Raw genomic sequence first — 22,651 nt, forward strand, 5'->3', positions numbered from 1 at the left:
AATTAGGACTGTGGTAATGATTGTGGGTACTGGTAGCTGTCTTAACTAGTAGCTTTACATCCCTGGCTTAGAATCATGCATTTTCTCAGCTGGACGCTGTATTTCAGCGCGCGGTCATGGTAAGCTGACTCACCCTGCAAGGCTTAAGTGTTGAAAAGAGTGGGACAGTCAACATCTGGGAGCTTGACCTTCTGCCTATTTTCTTCTCCCACATGAACAGCAAGCCAGAGGTTCTGTTCACCTTCCTCCAGTCTTGCAGACTGGTAGTCTGTAGATCCATAGGAAAGGAAGTGAATTGTACTTTATGGAGAGGTAAGATGAACTTGAGGAGCAGTAGGGATTGCCTGGAGAGTAATACGTATGAAAACTTACGCAGAGGGTTGAGTATTCATTAACATTTCAGTGAAGCACTCACTGCTAATGAGGAAGACCTGAGGCAACACCTACAAGGAGGACCACAGGAAGGGCCCTGCTGGTGGTGTTTGAGCCTTTTACCCAGGCAGATTTATTCTCCTGGGTTCAGTGCTTTGTCTGCATGGGTTGCTCTTCTCCCCAGTGTGGGGATGGCATTTCATGGAAGCAGACCTTTAAACTCCGCAAGCCATCTGGAAAAAGCAGTATCCCTGCCCAGCCCCCAAGATCAGTATGAAGAAGGCTGATGTTCTGTTGTTTATTTGGAGAAATGCTCTACTTGCCTCATTTTTGCACATGATGGATGCTTTTAAAGTACAGTCATTTCTGTCAGGAGAGGGAAAACGGAGGATTCTGGATAACTGAAAGGGTGCAATATGGAAACAAATTTTATGTGTCACCCAAACATCAGTTCAGTCCTTGAAGTTCAAATAAAAATAGGTATGATTCTTCTTCTCAGTGCCTTCCTGGAAACAGTGCATTACAGGAGAAAGCATATGATGCATGACATTTAATAGTGAGTTTTCTTGAGAGAAGGACCTTTAGGTTTTGAAGCTAAATAGTTTGTGCATGGTTTAGCACAATATAAAAAAGTCCAATAACTGAAATGAAACACAAAGCCTCATTTCATCTTCATCTTCACTATGTGAATTTCAGCACGACCTTCATAATGATATTTTGCACTTCTGTTGCACATACAGTCAAAATACTTCATAATGCTTTGGAAACACTATCATTGGTTATAAAAGCACACTGTCATTTTTTACCTACTATTATTTGCAGTAACCCAGAAGGTAAGTAGTAGTGAAAGCAATTGGGTGAAGAAAGCTGCAACCTGTTGTCAGTTCTGTTTTTAACTTCACATCATGGTCTGTACAATCAGTTTTACTGACTTCTTGTTCTGGTGTACATCTTTCAGGCAGGACAAACGGAAGGAGTGGAGGAATTAAACAGTGGGTAGCTCATAAGTAGATGAAAGGATGTGTGGTACATGAAATAGCTTTATTTAAAAGAAAAAGATAATAAAATGAAGTTTTTAACTTCGATTTTCTCTGTGAGTAATTACTGCTGCCTCCATCTTGTAGATGAGGGTTGAGGAAACTCTGGCTCTGAGCTTGTAAGTGACATACCTGAGATGATACAGCTGGCTGAGCTGGGCATAGAAGTTAATCTCTTAACAGACTTCTGGGTTTCTGCTTTACCTGGGTTGGCAGGGAATCTGCTGGAAGCACAGTTGTGTTTATGAGTAATGGTTACATTGTAATAAAATTTGTTTGTTTTAATGAATTGACTTGACTGTATCTTCCTGAGGCTTAAGGTGCAAATCCCTGCAGCCATTCTACTGGAAACTGACTGAAATGTAGCGTAGGGTGTGGAGGGAAGTGGTTTTCTTTCTCTGTTTATGTGTGTGTCCTTGGAAAGGAGACAGGCTAACTAGGGTTAAAATCTCTGCCTAGCACTCCACAGATGTCACTGTTATGTGAACTGACCCCTAAAGTACATGTCTTAAGTCATAATTGCATGTGATTATAGTAGCAACAAGTTAAGCCTCTGCTTTTGAATCTTTGTTCTTAATGCATTTTATGTCACACTGAGTTCAAGGGGGCTGCTTTTTCATTTTTTGCTCTTCATTTTATGTCTGGCTTACAGTGAGGTTTCGAAGCTGTGATGGAAACAAAAAAATACACTTTGGAAGCAGTGAGCCAGAAGATTTCAGAGTAGGTGAAGATGGTGTGGTCTATGCAGAGCGAAGCTTTCAGCTTTCAGCAGAGCCCACAGAGTTCGTAGTGTCTGCTCAAGACAAGGAAACCCAGGAAGAATGGCAAATGAGAGTGAAGCTAACCCCTGAACCAACCTTCACAGGAGCTTCTGAAAAGGTAAAACAACTAAATGCAGCCTTTATAAATGTATTTCCACAAACAGGCCTGAAAATAGGGATCCGATTCTTTCTGTCATGCGCCTCTCTGTGAGGCGGTTTATTAAGGGACACCCAAAGCTGGAGCTTTAGTAATAACTCTCTTATAGTCTGTTATTTTGTAGCTTTGCTAAGGTATGCAAAGACATGCCTGTTTAACTATACTGAATTATGTTTGAGCTTTTATATTTGTGTCCCTTTCTTTTTATTGTTTGTATTTGTATTTCATTTTAGATATATACCCAAATTTCAGACACAGTCATTTCTTTGTTCTAATTTGCTTGGAAGTAGCAGAGTATTTATTCAAGTGGTTAAATATAATCACAAAATAAATAAATCTGTGTGAGAATCAGTCACGTTTATTAAATGGGAGCTGTAGATTCACAGCAATGGTAAGAAAGCATTTCAGGCAGGGAATATTTGCTTTGTCTTGTCCCTTCATAATCAAGTTAGACATTGTAAATTATTCATAATTCCAGCACTACTTGGTAAGGAAGATAGTCTCCCTCTGCTGGAAGCTGTTACAGGATAACCTCTATACTGTAACAAAAATCAGACCTAGCCACATACAGATAATAGTGCATTTACTTTAGGAAGACAGTATTAAGTCTACTGCCTTTTGGTGTTATACTACTTGCTACCTGCTGTTTCTTACCTTCTCTTATGAAGTTCTTGGTTTACAAATAAAGAATAAAATTTCTTCATAGATTAACATACCTGTAATAGGTACACATTAAAGATTTAAACATAATGTCAAAATAGTGTGGTTACACAAGACATTTTTCCTGAGAACACACTGGAGACCAAAGCTGTGTAATCCTCAGGATTTTTATTTGCTCACTTGTTGATTATTTTAAATCTGCTAAAGCACATTTTTAACACAGGAAATACAGTCATTTTGTCTGTGAAAGTCTATTAAAAGAACAGATGTTTAGTTATGCCAGGGCATGCCGTGTTCTTTCGAGAGATCCAGTTCAGGCATCCTTACCATCAGCAGAATGTAGAGTAGCGGAACCTGGACTTCGACTGAGCATCTGTTTTTATTCTGTGGCATACTTGATTAGATTTAAAAAAGAAAAAGGTTCTACCTTTGAAAAATTGGAAAACGTTTTTGTCACCCCGTCTTCACCCTTAAGCAAGCTAGCAGGGCTGTATGTATGCTGGCATCCAAAGGATGGAATGACTGCAGATATAGGAGGGAATAGGAAAGGAATGTTGACACCCAGCAGAGATTAATGCCCAATGTGTAAAGTGGGTCATCTACTGCATCCATCATGGCTGACATAGGTTTAAAATAATTACAGCATTAATTCTAAGGGTTTTAATAGGGTCATAAATATTTGAGACATTCCTTACCAGTATGTATTAAACTCCTCTTGGAACTCCAAATTATATTTTAGCACACCCAGATCTAAATTTAATGTACAGTAGCACATTACCTGAACTGAAGTTCTAGGTAATGAGAAATACATAAAGGCATACTATTAAATTCTGCAAAATATTAACTACTTTTCAGAAAATGCAGAATAGTTTGCACAGTAAAGCCATTCTACAAATGGCTTCTAATTCCATTTCTCCTCAAACTTGCATAAGGAGAAAAGGAGTTCTTAACATTTTGCAGTGCAGTTGTAAATAATACTGGTTATTTTCATACTGTGCTGTGAATGCAGATAAAACGATTCTAGGAACACAGAGGAAAGACAGCCTTTCGGTCAATTATATAATTGTATCTGAGCTGTTTTATGATACCTACTCGTAATTCTTCTTCTAACATGTACTTAATTTCATTTTGTACCTGGGAAAGGACCAAAAGAAAATTGAAGACATCATATTTCCATGGCAACAATACAAGCACAGCAGCCCTCTGAAGAGGCAGAAGAGAGACTGGGTTATTCCTCCAATCAACCTACCAGAAAATTCCAGGGGACCTTTTCCTCAGGAATTAGTTAGGGTAAGGAAGTTAATAGAAATGTGGTTTCAGTGTCCCTCAGAGAACTCTTGAGGAGATTTTGCATAAATGATGTCTTGTTCATTACACAAACATTTATCAGTCTTTTGTGTTGGTTTCTGTTGGAACTTCCACATATCAGGCTGGGCTGCCTTTGCTTGTTTTTTTAAGTTGTCCCTGTGCTCCTGTACTCGTGGAAGGTGACCTTGGTTTGGGTGGTAATTGCTTACTTAAGTGGTTAAGGAGGATCTCTGCTGGTTAAGGAGTCCTCCAGTCTCCTGCACTCGAGTTTTCCACCTGGGGGAGGATGTGGGGATGAGCAGGAGGAGGGGTGCACAAGGAGGCAGAAGGAAATGGGATCTGATGGGGTGAGGACACCAGCTGTTCCCCAGGGCCCTGCAGCAGAGGTGTGGCTGTTGCCCGAAGCCCAGCACAGGAGAGGACTTCCAGCCGCAGTACTGCCTGGTCAGTCAGATTGTTGGAACTTGGTAGAGCATTAGCTCAAGTAGATAGGATGTGGTTTTGCTCTGTTCTGTTGATGTGCATGCTGGTGATTCACCTGCTCCTCACAGATGCACTGTCCTTTAATGTTTCCTTGGAAGATGGGGCCAACGTTCAGTCTTTAAACAAAACCGGTGAGTTTCTGAAGGGCTATTTCCAGTGGCAGAAGAGAGTCTGTAGCTTTGGTCTGGGAAAATATGGGAAAAAAACAACCAGACTTTTTCTTTCTTCTAGTTTTATGTAGTTCTCTTGTAGTTTTATGATAGCATATGTTTTCTCTAGGATCTAAACAAATCTGTTTAAGGTAAGTATACTGAATTGTTTTGGTTTGATACAACTCATCCTCCTATGAGAAATAAGCAGGGATATTTTTATATTCCCAAAAATTCATTGACCATCTTTCTGACAAAGAGTGTAATTGAAAACCTCAAACTTTATACTAATTTTGTCCAATTCCCAGAATAATTATTTTTAGATGTTTAGCTTAAAGATGGAAAAAAAAAGCTGCTGGTCTCAGCAGCAGTCCCATCCATTGCTTCTTTTTAGCTAATGTAAATGTTATCTTTTTTGACACATAGATTAGGTCTGATCGTGATAAAAGCCTCTCGCTACGGTACAGTGTGACTGGCCCAGGAGCTGACCAACCTCCAACAGGCATCTTCATCATCAACCCCATCTCAGGACAGCTGTCTGTGACAAAGCCTTTAGACCGGGAGCAGATTGCTTCTTTTCATGTAAGAGTTTAATTTACCATAAATCAGATTATCAAGTTGAAGATTAACATCTGCTTCAAACATGACTTGAGCAGCCAGCATTTTGTTTTCTGCGAGATGTGATTTGAAGAGTTTGTAGCAGATTTGTATTTGTTGTACTTACTAAAGCTAGCTCTTACTGTGTTTAAGCAGCTTAAATACATTAATATACATAAACAGTGATTACATGTGTTTAGATAAAGTAATTTTAAAAGATTGAAATACGGATACTGTAGCTTATGTTTCAAATCCAGGCCATTGATCACAGTCTCCACTGTATTGTATATTTTTCAAAAGTTTACTTTGAATTCAGCAACTTAAATCAGGGCGTGACTGCTATTAGAATTGCAGCTGCTGTGATCTGAGAAATGGATGGGAAGAATAACCTACCAATTTTCATTTTGGGGGCAAATCTAAGCATTTTAATGGAATTGTAAAATATGTGTGTCAGCTTATGAAAATGATGTTCTTTGCTCTAAAGAAACTGACAAAATAGACCACAGATTCCAGTATTAGTGGAAAAGGAAGTTTGAAGGAAGGGGGAGACCTAAAGTTTTTTCGGCTTTTGAGAGACCACACTGAAATCATTACAGAAGTTGTTCAGCTCCTAGAGAGCGTTCCCAGCATGTCGTGCATTAAAACACTCCTTGCCTTGCACTGCGGGAAGCCCTTAGAGTGCTACTCCCAGATGGAGGATGCAGCAGGAGTCATCTGTGGGGGAGGCAGAGTAAATGGTTCTTGCAAGAGAACAGGAGCTCCGGCATTCCATAGGACCTTTACTGAGAATTTGGCATTGGCAATTCAAGATTTACTGACTTAGGAATTTACATTTATATGAGTAATTTCCAGAGTGGTGAGTTAATAATGCCTTCTTGCTTCTTTCTACTAGGTTTGAGTGTGTAGATATATATACACAGCCCTTTTTGACAATTGGGGCATTAAATTTAAGTGTCTCAGTATCTTTGAAACTCAGTCTGTAAACTTTAGCTTAATTTTAGCCTGGAATTTCATGTGTTTATTCGGCAGTGATTTATCAGAAACCCTAACCTGATGCTCAAGGTAGCACAAATATATTCTACATGCAGTTTCTATGCATTCATGTATGTTCAGTATACATAGTATCTGTAACAAAGTTTTGAAAACGGTGCCAGTGTTCATTCCCTGTGGATTTTTAGTAAGTTGCTAGCTGCTTAATATAAATCTGCTTTTTTAGAGTCTGTTTTCTAATGGTCATTATTAAAAATTATATATGACACTAGGCATTGGTATTAATCAAAATTGCAGGATTCAGAATAATTTTCAGCGAATCAAAGAAGTCAGTCTGCAACTTAGAAGTCTGAACAGCAGTTCCATTAGCAACCTGAAAACTTAAAAGGTCAATATGAGGGGACAGTGACAGAAAGCAAAATACTTGGAGCTAAAAATGCCTGACCAGTATTTTGTCTATTTGTGCCTGTATGTTGTGCAAATTCTAATACTTTAATTATTTTTGCAGCTGAGAGCACATGCAGTGGATGTAAATGGAAACCAGGTGGAAAATCCTATTGACATTGTTATTAATGTCATTGATATGAATGACAATAGACCTGAATTCTTACACCAGGTTTGGAATGGGACAGTCCCTGAAGGCTCAAAGCCAGGTAATACATGGGCTTTCAAGGCAGGGGGAAGTGTATGCGATATCACGTTGAAGCTGATGAAGGGGGTGCCCTCAGATCGTGTAATATTTTGAATGATGTCTTTAATGTGATGAACAAAACCTCAGATACGATCTTATTATTTCACCTTATTTTTAATTCACTTTTTAACATGCTGGGCTTAATTTCCAAAAGAAGAAAGCATTACGTACATAAACAGAAGTAATATGACTTTTTAAGGTCTTGTTTTTGAAAGGTCTATTTATAATGCCACAGTTCTGATGTTCATGATATAGCCTTTGACATTCAGTTAGTTGACAGGTCAGGGTATAGGAGACTGCTGAAATATCAGCCGAGCCAGTTCTAGTTTTGAATCTCAGAGGCTTTGGAAGTACTGGGATTTGAAATCAAACAGTTTCATCTGAATTCTTGAGAAAACCCTAGATGTTGTTCACATCTCATTAAAATCCTAATCACCTCAGACTAAAGTTTGCACTGTGGCTGAAACTGCTTTCTTGATTTGTCAGTAGTGCAAAATGAAATTTTTAGAAAGGTTAGCACAAGATATGTATTTTCTCAGTTTGCAGTGTTGACTTGGCATTTGAGATGTGTCTCAAAGACCTTTGAAAGGGTATTATTTACATTGATTTTCAGTCACTATCAGTATGTGCACCAATTCTGAACATTAAGTATATTTCCTTTGGCCCAATGAATAATGTTTTCATCTAAACATGAGAAGCTCTGTTGTTACAGAAATGTTATTTGTGGCAGAATTGTAGGATTTCATTGTTTATGGAGCTTCTTCAGTCATAAGCAAATCTGATATTACTGTAAACACAAAGTATTTTTATCTCTTCTTATGTATTTTAATTACTCTGTTGGTGAGTCTTGGGTTTAATCGGATTGTTTTAAGTAAGGCAAGGAATGTGCAGAGTTTACCAAAAGAAATACATGCTTTGACCATTGCTTGTAAGTGATCTTGTGTAATCTGAGTAAGCTGTTTATGTTACATATATAACATCAATTATTTATCCTGCTGCTAGGAACCTACGTGATGACTGTTACTGCCATTGATGCTGATGATCCCAATGCACAGAATGGGATGCTGAGGTACAGAATCTTGTCACAGGCCCCAAGCAGCCCCTCTCCAAACATGTTTACAATCAACAATGAGACTGGTGACATTATCACCGTAGCAGCTGGGCTTGACAGAGAGGTAGGTCTTAATCTCATAGGCTGGTTTATACTTATTTTTGAGAGTAACTTTACAAATATTTCTCCCCCTTCCCAGTCTGAATTTTCTCTTTTTCTTTCCCCTGTTGGCACTGGCCATTGTCCTAGGCCAAGAGCATAAAATCCAAGAGAAGAGGAAATTAGGACAGGGATAAAAATTGGACCCACATGTTCTGTATGCGTAGTCACCCTTGGTTCCATGGGGTTGTGAACAGGATTTTGTCTCATAAGCCTGTTTGGTTTTAAGGAGCAGCTACACACTAAAGCAGAGCAATGCAAATAAGAACATTGGATGCTTGGCCTGGGTGCTGAGATGGGAGGTGTTCCTCAGCACCAGCCCTTTCCTCTTGCTGAGCTCTGTGGACAAAAGAGTAGATGGAAAATGGAATTGGCTATATGTTTTATGTGTTTTGGAAGCTCCAGGAGAGTTTGTCCTCCCATTGTCTTTTTTCTTGTTCTTCCCAGAGGGGTGGTAAATGTTGAAATCGTCTGCATGCTGTGCTGCTGAATTTGCAGTAATTCTCTGATCTGAATTCTGCTTACTAAAATCAATCAGGAAAAATATTGCTGATCTTAAAATCTGAAAAGCATGGTTCTAAGAAATAAACCAGTCAGTACTGGGAACTGCATAGATGGAGATCTGTCTCAAAGCCTGGACACACATTCAAAACCTTTAAAAAGAAAAAATAAATTAAAAAAATCTGACTGCCAGTAATTCCTTGGTACATGCTGGGCAAGTCCTGTTCTGTCTAGACAGTTCTTCACTATGCCCCACCATCAGAGAAGGAGGGTGCCAGATCCTCTGTTCTGGTTCACGCATTTGTGAGGTGGGAATAAAAATATTTCCCTCCCAACTCCAGATCTGTCATGGACTAACTGTGCTTTTGAACCACTTGAAAACTTCACAAGAGATAAGCGTTATTTTATAAACAAGCTATAAAATCCAAACAAATCTCTTTCAGTACATCTTTTTTCAGCTTCTGTTTTACTAACCTCATTTTAGCTCATTAAATCTGAAGGTTTCTTTAAACTTGATTTGCTGTTCAGCTTTTAGCTGTTTGCTTATATTTGTTTAAAATAGAGCACAAAAATACTGTCTGATGCTCTGGGTTGACTATTAATATTCTGATGAATTTCAGTTTGAAAGGGGAAATCAGAAGATTTGAAAAGCTAAGCAGACAGATTTTGCAATTAATTTTTAAAGTTTTGTTGACATTCATTCTAAGTTGTTTTTGAAGAGGATGAGTTTGAGGAAAGGAAAACCCTGAACTTTACGGTATTGTGCCCTATTAAATTAAAAGAATAATGGGCAGCATTGCCCTGGTTTTTAAAATCCCTTGGTCATCTTTGACAGGTGAACTTTCAGAAGGACATAGCGATAACTCTTTGAGTTTTATTGCTTGGTGACTAGCTGTACTGAAGTGATTTAACTTGGAAGAAACCGCCTGTCTGTGTAGCTTAGGCCCTCGCACCAGCAGCTGGAGAAGCACTGTCATTTGCTATCAGTTTTCCTGATGGATCGCTCCACTGAAATCCAAATGAGTATTTATAAACATTTCTTGCACATGTTGAATATTAATGATTAATGTCAAATCGTTCAAATATTAAATTAGATTAATATGAGATAAAATGGTTTCCTTCCCAAGCTGTTGCTTTGCTTCCTTTATTTCCTGAGTCATTTAGTGTAAGTCAATTAAATTAAAATGACCAGGATTCTTGGAAGCCAGATCTGAATTGAGCCCACGTCTGACAGTGGGCTGGGGAGTGCCTTGTTGCCCAAGGTTCATAAAATACTAGACACAATTCAAAATTCTTAAATTATGTGACACATTATTTAGGGTAGCATTAGTGTTGTAGGCATTCAAAAAGAGTGGTTCTTCTGATGCATTCCTCATCTGCTAGTATTTTAGATTATCGTGCGCAATGCATTATCTGTGCTAACATGGCACAGGAGGAGAGTTGCTTAGGTAAGGGGACTCAGTTAAAAGCAGAAGAAATCTTTCACTTGCTATCCCAAAAGATCCTGTTTTATGAGATCCAGCTGTTGTTATTGCTTTTGCTATTGCTGTGGAATTCACTTCAGCATTAAAACATCTGCTTTACTGCTGAAGGTGCCAAAGAAGTCAGGCAGGGTACTTAAATTTACACACTGACATTCCTGCCTCACGTGAGGTTAATTCAGTGAAGTGCTCTTTTATTTGGCCTGTGTTGAAGTGGAAAGATGTGACCTGATGAGGTCTGTGTTCTTTCTTGAAGCTGCCAGTTCGTTTTCGGATGTGTTGCTATATCTGTGCAGGCTGCTGACACGTGCTCCGCAGCTTATTCCTGGCTGCTTCTCACAGTAAAAAGCAGAGAGCCACTCCCCCCATCTTCCCCATGCTTGCAAAGTTCTGTGCTTGTTGATGTCTGGTATTTCATTCCCAGCAGTTGATCTTCTGTATGTGAGTGCTGGGACGGGAAGAACAAACAAAACCACATACAAGCTGTCTTTCGGGGCACTTTTTAGGAGTAGATTTCTTGTGCAGTTTTCTGTTGGAATTAAATAAGAAGACTGTATGAAAGTTGACTTTCGCAGTAATAATAATGGGACTTTTCTTAATGAAATTTGTTTCTTGGGATCAGTGTGTTAAGACCCAGATGAATCAGAAGCACCTGCTGTTTCAATAACATAGAATGATCTGGCTGCAAGATTTGCTTCAATACTGATCTGGAGTTTATTGCTTCACAATAAGTACAGTATATTTTTTTCCTGGATGAAAGTGGGAAAAGTATTTCCTTGATTCCCTTGTGACTACTTCTGGTAGTGTCATGAAGGAAACCTTCAGGGTGTTTATTGAAGCATTTTGAAGGTCACTTTGCAAGTATATTTTCTAAACCAGAATTCATATACATATTTCTGCATTATTGAACCATATATTGCATTTCTGTGTAAATAATCTAAGTCTTGCTTTTTTTGAAGAAGAACTGTGGGATGTATATATAGCAATACGCATTTGGGGTGTGTTGTAAGGGTTCCTTTGTGGAAGAGGACATCATAATAAGAGGACTGAGGTAATACCTTCAGTTTGAGATAAAGATTCGTTTGACTTATTTAAAAAATGTTTTTTAATTCAATGTCTCACATTTGCTGCTTGGAAGTGTGCATAAGCATTACATTTCTAATGTCTGTTGTAGTGTCTGGCCAAAATCCATAAGAAAGTTAGATACAATCAGTGGAATCATCCTTGGTTATTTTTTGTATTGCTATCCATGGTCCCTTTTTATAAACTGTTTCCATGAGAAGTAATCTGTCATATACTGCAGTCTTCAAGTAGTGGGAGAAAATAAGGTGCCAAGCGGAAAAAAAAAATCCTTTTCTTTAAGTACTTTTATTTTGCCAGCAGGCTTTTGCCAGTGTTAGTAAACCATTCATGAGAGTGATATTTCAAAGTAATAGCAGATCCTTATGGTTGTGTCTTTCCTTTTGGAAAGAACTGAAGGGTAACACCTAGCTCTCTGAGCTAGGAAGCTGAACCAGTAAATGGAAGAGCACGCACAATATTTGCATTTCACCATCAAGGAGTTAAAATCATCTTCCTAGCGACTCTATGCAACAACTCTCTTTCTAGTGTTCTTTTTTTTTCACTAGGACCTGCTCGACTTTGTTTTAAACAGTCTCTGTTGGGCATTTCTTGTGCTTGAGGAAACCCTGGCCCTGCTCCAGCTGTGACGGGATAATGGCATATGCAGCGGTTGGAGGGGGAGAAGGCTGAGGCTGCAGTGGTGGCCATCTTCAGCCGGGGTGCTTAACTTTTATGGAAATAGCCTGTACACTTGCTCCCTCCTCCCCTTTCTCCCAGCGTCCTTACTTGTCTCTGTTAGCCTTGACATCTTCAGTTTCCATAGCAATCACAAGACGTTGCAAACGGCGGGTTTGTTCTTGGGCTTGGCTGAAACAAAACCTTGGCAGTTGTGGCCGTTTGGCCAACTAAACCTGCCTTGGCTCAGTTCGCTTAAATGCTTTTGAGGACTTACCCTGTTTTAGTATAAACTGCACTCTGTGTTGGGGGATTTTTTTTTCTGATTTGAAAAGCGATGTTAAATCTGTGATAACAGCATTAACTGTATAACATGGTTTTGATTTTGGAGAGCAGGAAGCAGGCAGTCTGTCCTTGTCTCAGTGACATTTGAAGAAAATCAAGCAGTAGTTCTATATAGCTAGATGCAACCTGGTGCTGTATTCCTGTGGCACAAACTTTACTCCTGTCATTTTGGCTGATGCTAACTGGAATAAACAGTGTGATAGGCTCCATTGCTTAGCACAGTGCAGTTTTGGGAACACCTGCTGTCCTATGGTAATGTTAGTTTTGTCTAAGTCTTATGTTGATGTCATTTTGTGTTTTAGAAAGTGCAACAATATACATTAATAATTCAAGCTACGGACATGGAAGGAAACCCAACATATGGTCTTTCAAACACAGCAACTGCTGTCATCACTGTGACAGATGTCAATGACAATCCTCCAGAGTTCACCGCCATGACTGTAAGTAGAGGGTAGGAGAAACTGAAGGATGTGCATATTTATAACCATTCCCCACTTTTCTCATTATATTCGCAAATGGTAAATATTTATTACTTATTAAATATGTACTTGCAGGCAGAATTGAAATACATGCAGAATATTATATCCCTTAGATACAGTATTCTGTTTAGGCCAAAAGGCAAAAGCTGACAAGGGAATCAAACCATCCGTTTTCTGGGTGGCCTCAGGTAAACTTCATTAGATAAATTGTCAGACCTCCAGTGAAGAGAGATGTGCTTCCTAACGTTGATGAATATTCAGTATGGTGTGGCTCTTGCTTGCTTCTGCAGCCAAGGTAAAATGTTTTCTTGTGTTTTTTGCAGTTCTATGGGGAAGTACCAGAAAACAGGGTGGATGTGATCGTGGCAAACCTGACGGTAACAGATAAAGATCAGCCTCACACGCCTGCATGGAATGCAATGTACCGGATGACCGGAGGAGACCCAACAGGTCGATTTACCATCCTGACTGATCCCAATAGCAACGATGGGCTGGTGACTGTTGTGAAGGTGAGAGATGCTTGTGCTGCAGGGAATTCGGCAGAGATGGAATAAGTGGGAGAACACTGGGGAGTAGGGGAAAATGTGGGCTCCTGAGGCCACCATGAATCTGGAAAGTAGAATGGATGGGCCATTTCTGCCTTGTGGAAGTTGGCTGTCTCTTGCAGCATTTTTTCTTTGCTTACGCTATTGATAGTACTCCAGCTGATCAGTTTTAAAAATCAGGCTAGGTTGTTGAAACTGACAGATTTTGAAGCTGTATTTACTAAAAGATGGGAATTAGTCTGTGAAAAGGCATTTGCTTAGTACTGTTGCTAGAGTAAAAGAACAGCTTCCTACCTTCTGCCCCCCCCCCCCCCCCCCCCCCCCCAGTAATCATGCTTGTTGTATGTGGGTTTTATGTCAACACGTTCCCATTAAGGAACAGATACATGCAGTCAAGGCACAATCAGAGAGGAAAAAGTGATAGGTGGGAGGCTACTTCTACAAGAGACTTTCAAGGACTGGCTATTTTTAAAGCCTCATTTAAGTACCTTTTATGGAATAACTTGTCTATCTTCATTCTCTAGCCAGCACAGCTCTGTGTTGAGGAGTGACTTATTTCAAGTGATACTAACAATGTGGTTCTATAATTAAACTTGCCAGGCATTAGGCATCTTTCCTCATGGCCCTCTGATAAGTGTCTCATCTCTGAGTTGGCCTGTTCTGGTTTTCCTGATCCACTTCAAGTCAACTGTAAGATGCCAACATTTCCATTTGGAAATTAAAACATTCACTTTTTTTTTCCCCCTTAATTCTTTTTCTGACCCCCTTTTTTCTTTTCTTAATCTTGTCAGTATTTGGTGACAAAAAGATACAAGTTTTTAAACAGCTGTAGTGGTAACTTGCAATAGTTTTTTGTTTGTTTTGGTTTTTTTGTTGTTGTTTTGTTTGTTTCTTTGTTTTTAAAGAACTCTCTTGTTTTATAACTGCACTTCCCCAGAGGTACCAATTGTTCTATTACAGCCTTCCAGCAAGAATTACATGAATATTTGTGCTTTGTAGCACTCCTTTAGGCACCTGACATGGGAAGAGTTGGAAGCCTTCCTACAGTTTTTATGGGCAGGGCAATGAGTTCATCTGTCAACGTGAAGACTGGATTGTCTGCTGTCACTGAATTTATACTGTCATGTGCTAACTGCCCCTGTAAAGGTACAGGGTTCCTTCAACTCTAGAGTTAGTGCAAGTAGTACAGTGCATAGTACTAAGGCAAATCAGGTCTTGGGGAATGCCTCGCCCCTATGCAGTACAACAGCAGAACTCTAGCATCAAACTGATTTTACTCTTCCTCTTAAATTTGACTTCTGGGTTAGTGAGAAAGTCCCCAGACTGAAGGTAGTCTAGACGGTGAAGATGCGAGCTGTAGGCATGCCGTAAGTAGAATTAGCTGGGATTACAAAGAGTCTTTCTAGTGAAACATTAAGGGCATGGGAATCTCTGATCTGTGGGGCTAGGTATGATCATGCTCTTGTTTGAAGGTTGTTCATCTTCATTACCGGCAGAGGCAGATTTCTTTCCCCAGGAGAGCTTCTCATGAGGCACATCTGCTTACATGAGTGCCTGGCGCAAAGCTGGAAGTTTTTAAATCAGTTTCTCATGAAACTACTTGTTTCCTCAGTTACCTGTAATGGCAGTACCAGAGTAAGTTACATTCAAGAATGAGAAGGTTTCTAGCTGTTCTAACTTCAAAACTGCTGCTGCTGCTAAGCAAAATGCTAACCCAGTCTCCTGTTGAGGTGTTGTATTTAGTGTGTTTTCTTTAGGCTCTGTGCTCATTTTTGACAAAAGCAGCACAAGTAAGGCTTAAAAGTGTGCTTTAAAGTAAAAATGTTACCATGTGTCCATTGCTGGTTTTAGTGAATGTTAACACTTTCTGCTCTTTGCTTTTCGCAGCCTATTGACTTCGAGACCAACAGGATGTTTGTACTTACTGTAGCTGCGGAAAATCAAGTGCCTTTGGCTAAGGGGATTCAACATCCTCCTCAGTCAACAGCAACTGTGTCCATTACGGTCATTGATGTGAATGAGAGCCCGTATTTTGTTCCAAACCCTAAGCTTGTACGTCAAGAAGAAGGACTACTTGCTGGTAGCATGTTGACAACTTTCACTGCTCAGGACCCAGATCGTTACATGCAGCAAACCTCTCTAAGGTCTATACGAACACTTTGCAGTTATTTAACAATTGAAATGTAATATCTGTGTTACAGAATGGATGGGGAGCAAAAAGACTGCATATGAAATGACTGCGTTTACCACAGCACATAGCTATACAAATACTTCTTGTAGGTTTTGTGCAGCTTTCTCTAAAAGGATTTGTTGCTGTAGAGAAGGTGATCCAGCCTATATTCATATATCTGTAAACTGTGTGATATCCTAATGCAAAGTCCCACTTCATCAAGGTAGAATAAAGTATATGCAGTGTCCCGACAAATTAAGTCAGAGCGGACACGTGAACTAAGATCATTTGCAGTTTTAATTAAACAATAATTTTGACATGGCAGCAAAACCACATCATATTGTTGACCAAATCTAAAGGGGTTTCTCATTTATTCTCCAGGAATGCCAAGTGCTGCTGTTGTCTATCTGTGTACTCTTGAACTGATAGCTATGATCATAATTTGCCCAGTGACTAAACCTATGCTAAATGAGAAAAGAGACTAAACCACAGAAATTTCAAAGCATGCATTCTCATACCTTGTTTAAAACATGGTCATTGACTGCAAAGCTAAGGCACAGTGACTAGCCTTGTGCCAGAACTCAGGTTCTGAGCTTATCCAGTAGCTTTTTTAGCTCATGTAGAAGAAACTCCAGAACGTCATTTTTGTCTTTCCTTCCAAAATCAAGATTGTTACAATTTTATTTTCATTTAATTTCGTTTAGCTGATATTTTACTCATTTCTGGATGTAACCGTCATAGACATGATCGTATGAGGACTTAGATATATGCATTTTTAATGACCTAAGGTATCTTGCACTTGATTAATGTCAAAGAACATTTCTCAGATGGAAGGACGGTTTTGAAAAACACTCCTCTTTCAAATTAAGATGGGAAGTACACAGTAAAACAGGGCCTCTAAAAATTAACATTGGAAGCACTAGAATAATGCAAGTTAGTGCTACTCCAACACTCTGTCCGTTACCTCTCTGCTGCTCTCAGCACTCTGATAAGATAAAAGTTAGTATGAAAAGTTCAGTCGGTATAGAACAAGCAAGAGGGAGTCTTAATGAATATTTTGAGTCTGAATGTTACATAGTTTATGGTAATCATGTAATTTACATGGCAGGGCACTTCAAGAATCTAAATGTAGGGCTGTTTCTAATGCTTATTTTCAAGAATTTTAGTGACAAGGCTTAATAAATGGAAAGTAGTGAAATACTGTCTTCAAATAAAAAAAAAACCAAACTGTTCAGAATACAAATTAAAATACTAATGTTGTCTTTGCCAGTATTTATGTTGACAGAAAGATAACACAACTTGTGGTCAAATACACAGGTACTCGAAACTTTCAGATCCTGCAAACTGGCTGAAAATTGACCCTATTAATGGACAAATAACTACTACGGCTGTTCTGGACAGAGAGTCAATATATGTGCAAAATAATATGTATAATGCAACATTCCTTGCTTCTGATAATGGTATGTATCCCCATGGTATTTTTTTTTTTTCAAAAAGCTTTCTTCTGCATGGTTGAATTGCATTCAGTTTTACCAGGGCAGAAAGTAAGATAACTTAGAACACATCCAGTTGGAAGTCTGTATTAGTATCAGACTTTGTGTATTTCCCAGCTGCTTGGGAAGTGGGCTGACAAGTAATTCTGTGAGCTTGGAGAAGGGCACTGGCTTAATTATGGTAGTTCAGTTTATTGAAAACTGAAAAAAAAAAAGCCCTGCGCAGGAGATTCGCAGGCATAAGTGGCCTTTATGGGGAGTAACGTGTTGGGGAGAGCTGTTGTATTTTTCCACATTCAGGCTACAGCAGTGCAGAGGGAAAAGTGGCTTGTCATTGTGAGTTCATTAAGGACAATTAACAATCTCTGCTCGAAAATGAGTCCTGTGATTTCAGCTGGAGTGCTGTGCTGTTCATAGCCGATACCAGAAAGATGGACAGGTGCACTTAGGCATTCTGGCATCAGGGAGGAATACTGAAACACTGGGGCTGTTTATCTTTTGGAGAAGACAAATGGTAGAATTTCACAAACTGGATCTGTATAACAAAGCTAGATTAACTGTTTCTATCTTTTTGGTTCTGTTCTGGAGAAAATAGACGGAACTGAGTATTATGGGAGCCGTGGGGAGTGGAATAAGAACCATTGCTAATTATACTAAGAAATTCAATACCACATGTTTCGCGTAAATGTGCGACTTTAGCAAGGTTTACGGAACATCACATATTCAATGTGGATAGCAAGTAGCATGCTGGAAGTCGGTATTAGAAAGAATTTAAATAGTACATTTGTGGTAAAGGGTGGTTGTAAGTCCTCGAAGTTACAAAATAAATTCTCCAGAGGATAAATTATCCCAGTTTTTATCCCACCTTTTCTTTGAAGCATTCGATATAGACCATCTCTGGAGATGAACTGGCTGTCTGGTCAGTAAAAGGCTTGAGGCCCTGATCTGTGGATCTGTAGTCATTTGCTGAATTTTGCTGAGAACAATTTCTCTGAGAACAGGCTATGTAAGAATTGTGTGTTGGCAGGAGCAGTGACAGTATTAGATTGGTTGGTAAAGCCAGAATCCCAAAACTGAGGTGAACCAATGTACATGGCAGTTGGAAGGTGTTGGTATAGCTTTGCTTAAGTAACTTTGCAATTAGAAACAGGCTTGATATTGTTTTCTTTTCTTTAAGGAATTCCGCCAATGAGCGGAACTGGCACACTTCAGATATACCTGCTGGACATCAATGATAATGCCCCCCAAGTGAATCCGAAAGAAGCCACAACTTGTGAAACTGTACAGCCTAATGCTATTAACATCACTGCTGTGGACCCTGACATAGATCCAAATGCAGGCCCGTTTGCCTTTGAGCTGCCTGACACACCTGCTAGCATTAAGAGGAATTGGACCATTGTTCGAATTAGTGGTAATTAACATTATTGAAGTCTTAATGATTTTAAAGAAATCACTGAATATCGTAGAATGGTTTGGGTTGGAAGGGACACCTTCCACCAGACCAGGTTGTTCAATGCCCCATTCAGCCTGGCCTTGAACAGGTTGGATATGCTTGAATGTTTGTATATCCTTGAATATACTTTTCTGTATTTTACTTAGGTATCATTTTGCAATGTACATGAATTCAGTTAATACAAATAGGAAAGCACCTTTGTGTAAGTTCCCCAAATGATAGGAAGCTTTAAGAAAGAAAAAATGTTAACAGTAATAAAGAAGTCTGTTATACTGGGTGTCATGTGGTGTGCTGAACCATAAGTTAATTCAGAGCTCAAGATGAGACGTTTTTGCCAGTATTGTTTTAAACCTACATGAGCAGTACATTACTTTTTAACAAGTGCTTCATTTTCACACACAGGTGATCACGCCCAGCTCTCTTTAAGGATCAGGTTCCTGGAGGCTGGTATCTATGATGTGCCCATAGTAATTACAGATTCTGGAAATCCACATGCTTCTAGCACTTCCGTGCTGAAAGTGAAAGTTTGCCAATGTGACATAAATGGAGACTGCACTGATGTTGACCGGATTGTTGGTGCAGGGCTGGGCACTGGTGCCATCATTGCAATTCTGCTTTGTATCATCATCTTGCTCAGTGAGTATATAGATTTCTTAATTCTCTTTTAATCTTGCTTTGCAAGTATTATCTTATGTTGTAGTCCCATATGCCTTGATAAAACCAGGCAAGTGATTAAAGACTCAAGTCCAAAGATTGTTGTTGCTTTGTTCAGTGTCTTCGACAAGTGTGAAAACTCTCCTGATCATAAAGTATGAGGAGTCTATGAGATCATAACTAGCACTTGCCTGGAAGTCAGGCCCCGCAGTGGGTTTGTGAAAGAGTTTTTTCTGTGCCCATGAGCGCTTTTTCTATTACGTCAGTGAGTGACCAAGTTGAAGGTGTGATTAATCTTGAGACATCTAGTGTCTTTTGTGCTGTTGATACTATGTGATTTGATGCCACCCACAGTGGGTAATAATGCCTTTAAGGAGTGCTCTGGTGTTACTACTGTTGTGCCTTAGATTAATGTAAGTAGGCTTTTTGATTTTTGGAAAGTAATAAATCAGAGCCCTTCATATAAGGCCCGACAAGCAGGCAGCCATGCAGGAAGACTGAAGTGTATGTTTAAGTACTACATAAAGTTGTGCTAATATTTTATTTTTGTGTCAAGTCTGTTCAATAAGGGAGATGACTAAACATCATGACTAAGTGTCTGTCCAGTGCAGTAAATTAGATGCTAGCTCTCCTACACGTTGTGGTTAACTGATTTCCAATAGTGGTGGCACAAAAGGAAAGGATTAACCTGTTCAAAGTGTATTGTGCACCAGTCCAGAACATACAAAATGAGGGAAAGGAGTAATTTGAAAACATAAAATAAAAAAGTATTTGAGCCTGGCTAAGCCCGTGGCTGTACACAGGCACAGTACAATTATTTTCTTGATATAAGATACTCTTAAAATGTTCAGTATTGAATTAACAAAGCTTTCTTCAAACTATCAAATCCTTCAAGGCATTCTTCATATATTGACATTGCAGATGCAGTGTGTTTTCTTTCCATGAAGATGTTTATAACTGGAAACATGCTTACTGTATTAGGAATTACTTTACATTTATTCTGTTTTGTTTCTCCTACAGTTTTCTTTAACAGCTTTAGTTTGTAAGCAAACGGTATAACTTGAAATTCCTGAGGTTAAAGATTAAAAATATATAGCTCTAAATGCCACTGCATTTTCCTCAGCCTCAATTCCTCTTCCTTCTAAACATAAATCTAAACTTAGGCAACAGTACAGTCTGTTCTCTGCTGAGCTTTATGCCAAAATAGCCTAACCTTGGTGATGTTCAAACATCAGAATTACTTAAACTATATAATTGCTATATATTCTTGGGACATAGCAGAAATAAATATAAATAATATAATCTGCTAGCATTCTTGCCACTACTGGTAAGATTCCCTTCTTAATTCAGTGTTTTATGAAGCTTGTTTTTTCTTATTTCTTTTCATGACAAGTTTATTCTGCAGATGTGGAATGGATATGTGATTTACAGTCTTGAATATGTGTTTGATTTCCAAATCCAATTGCCTATAGTAGCCTGGATTTAAATATTTCTTGTTTAAGATGCCTTCTGTGAAGCTGTTTATTAAAAAAAAACCAAACCAACCATACAAAAAAACAAACACCAAATTTGTACCATTTTCTATGGCTGTGCTTCAGAATGAAAATGTGTTGGTTTTTATGTCTTCCTTTTTGCAACGTAGTTTTAGTTTTAATGTTCGTGGTATGGATGAAACGCCGGGATAAAGAGCGTCAGGCAAAGCAGCTCTTGATTGATCCAGAAGATGATGTGAGGGACAACATTCTGAAATATGATGAAGAAGGTGGTGGTGAAGAAGATCAGGTGAGGAATGATCGGTGGTTTTTATGCATAGATTTGCATTTCACTCTCCACTTTATTTTGGGTTTGGGTTTTGTTTTTTTTTTTCAGTTCCAGAAATACCTATTTCTTGCCTTTTGGAATAGATGCAAAATCAGTATCTTGTCCACTTAAAGTCACAACATTCTGACCATGCTTCAGCTAAGGCTGTCCCATTTAAATAAAAATTGGCATCCACTCTTGTCGCAGTCTGTGCATCTTCTTCACTCCTTGTGTGAGATTCTATTGTACAGAATCACCAGTGCAGAGGGCCTAATACAGTCTATTCTGAATATCACCCTTTTTTGGTGAGGGGTGAATGCCTTTCTAGATATACAGTAATGTTGGCTATTGACAGAGTCCCACTACTGGGACTTCAGCTTGGAAAGTATTTGTGTTTCAAGTAGCTGTCAGGGCACATCTGTGTTTAGTCAAATACCTTTCCAGTCAGGTGCCATATGTATTTACTCTCATGTCACCTCTGATTGAACCACTGCTGATATGTCAGAGGACTCAGAGTGATGTGTATATGCTAAGAATAGCTTCTTTTTCCATATATTTCTCCAAGTTAGTGAATTTCCAAGCAGTGTGATTTCCTTGCTTCAGAGGAGGTTTTTTAAAGTGCTTTATGAATATGACAAACAGATTTATGCACATTATTAGTGGTAGAAGTAAGTATAATTGCAAAGGGGACAGTGCATATAATACAGGCTCAGAAATGTTCCAGTAAGAAGCCTTGCAAAACTAAGCGTAATTCTTCCATACATCCCCAGTCACAGTCATCTGGCACTTGAGTTATCTAAAAAGTGTCTCCCTTCAGTGGTACAGGCATTTATAGCTTCCTTCTGCTCGTTTGTTTGTTTGTCTGAAATTTGTGTTCCCCTTAGTAATTTCCATGCTTCCTGCATTTCCCCAAGTACTGTTCCTACTTCCTGGCTTTTCTTTTTAAGCAATTTGCAAAGGAAACTTCAGTTCATGCAGTTTTGGAAAATTGCTTATGTTATTAAATAAATTGAAGACAACCCTTTGAGTCTCTCTGTATATTCCAGTTGTTTATACACAGACAGTTTGAGTACAAGATTTACATCCTGTCTGTGCATCTGTTACTGCACAGAAGTTACAAGCTTTAAGAACATGAAGAAATTTCAGTCTTGTGAGACCAAATTTTCCAGTTCACATATCATAGACTGGTTTGGCTTGAAAGTAATCTTAAAACTCATCCGGTTCCACGCCTCCTGACACGTGCAGGAATACCTTCCACCAGACGAGGTTGCTCAAAGCCCTGTCCAGCCTGGCCTTGAATACTGCCAGGGATGTGGCATCCACAATTCACCTTGTCCTATCACTACCTGTTGTAAAAAGTCCCTCTGCAGATGACTTGTAGGCCCCCTTTAGGTATTGGAAGACTGTCCCCAGCTTTTGTTCATCCGCAGTCTCTGGGGGATCTGTTTAGCAATTTTCATGTGGCTTTGATTTTTAATTGCTGTCCATGCAACCCTCAGAACAGTCAGTAAGGTTCTCAGAGTATATACTGTTCATTGGGAAGTCACAGGAAATGCTAGAGTAGTTTTGGGACAGGTT

The 22,651-nt window shown here is 39.1% G+C and overlaps 1 protein-coding gene across 2 annotated transcripts in view; it reads left to right on the plus strand.

Annotated features, from left to right (window-relative positions):
- Positions 1 to 22,651, plus strand: part of CDH2 (cadherin 2) — a 121,020-nt gene that overhangs the window by 77,277 nt on the left and 21,092 nt on the right. For both annotated transcript variants that reach the window (XM_062632788.1, XM_062632789.1), the window contains 12 exons: positions 2,062 to 2,288; positions 4,131 to 4,277; positions 5,354 to 5,509; positions 7,023 to 7,167; positions 8,208 to 8,380; positions 12,782 to 12,919; positions 13,282 to 13,467; positions 15,391 to 15,647; positions 16,991 to 17,133; positions 18,344 to 18,577; positions 19,022 to 19,255; positions 20,916 to 21,055. In XM_062632788.1, the coding sequence (XP_062488772.1) occupies positions 2,062 to 2,288; positions 4,131 to 4,277; positions 5,354 to 5,509; positions 7,023 to 7,167; positions 8,208 to 8,380; positions 12,782 to 12,919; positions 13,282 to 13,467; positions 15,391 to 15,647; positions 16,991 to 17,133; positions 18,344 to 18,577; positions 19,022 to 19,255; positions 20,916 to 21,055 (2,180 nt within the window). The remainder of the gene's footprint in view (positions 1 to 2,061; positions 2,289 to 4,130; positions 4,278 to 5,353; positions 5,510 to 7,022; positions 7,168 to 8,207; positions 8,381 to 12,781; positions 12,920 to 13,281; positions 13,468 to 15,390; positions 15,648 to 16,990; positions 17,134 to 18,343; positions 18,578 to 19,021; positions 19,256 to 20,915; positions 21,056 to 22,651) is intronic.

The sequence above is a fragment of the Pezoporus occidentalis genome, unplaced genomic scaffold (genome assembly GCF_034315485.1).
Source record: "Pezoporus occidentalis ecotype Australia unplaced genomic scaffold, CSIRO_AGI_Poc_V1 ctg4, whole genome shotgun sequence".
Taxonomy (NCBI): domain Eukaryota; kingdom Metazoa; phylum Chordata; class Aves; order Psittaciformes; family Psittacidae; genus Pezoporus; species Pezoporus occidentalis.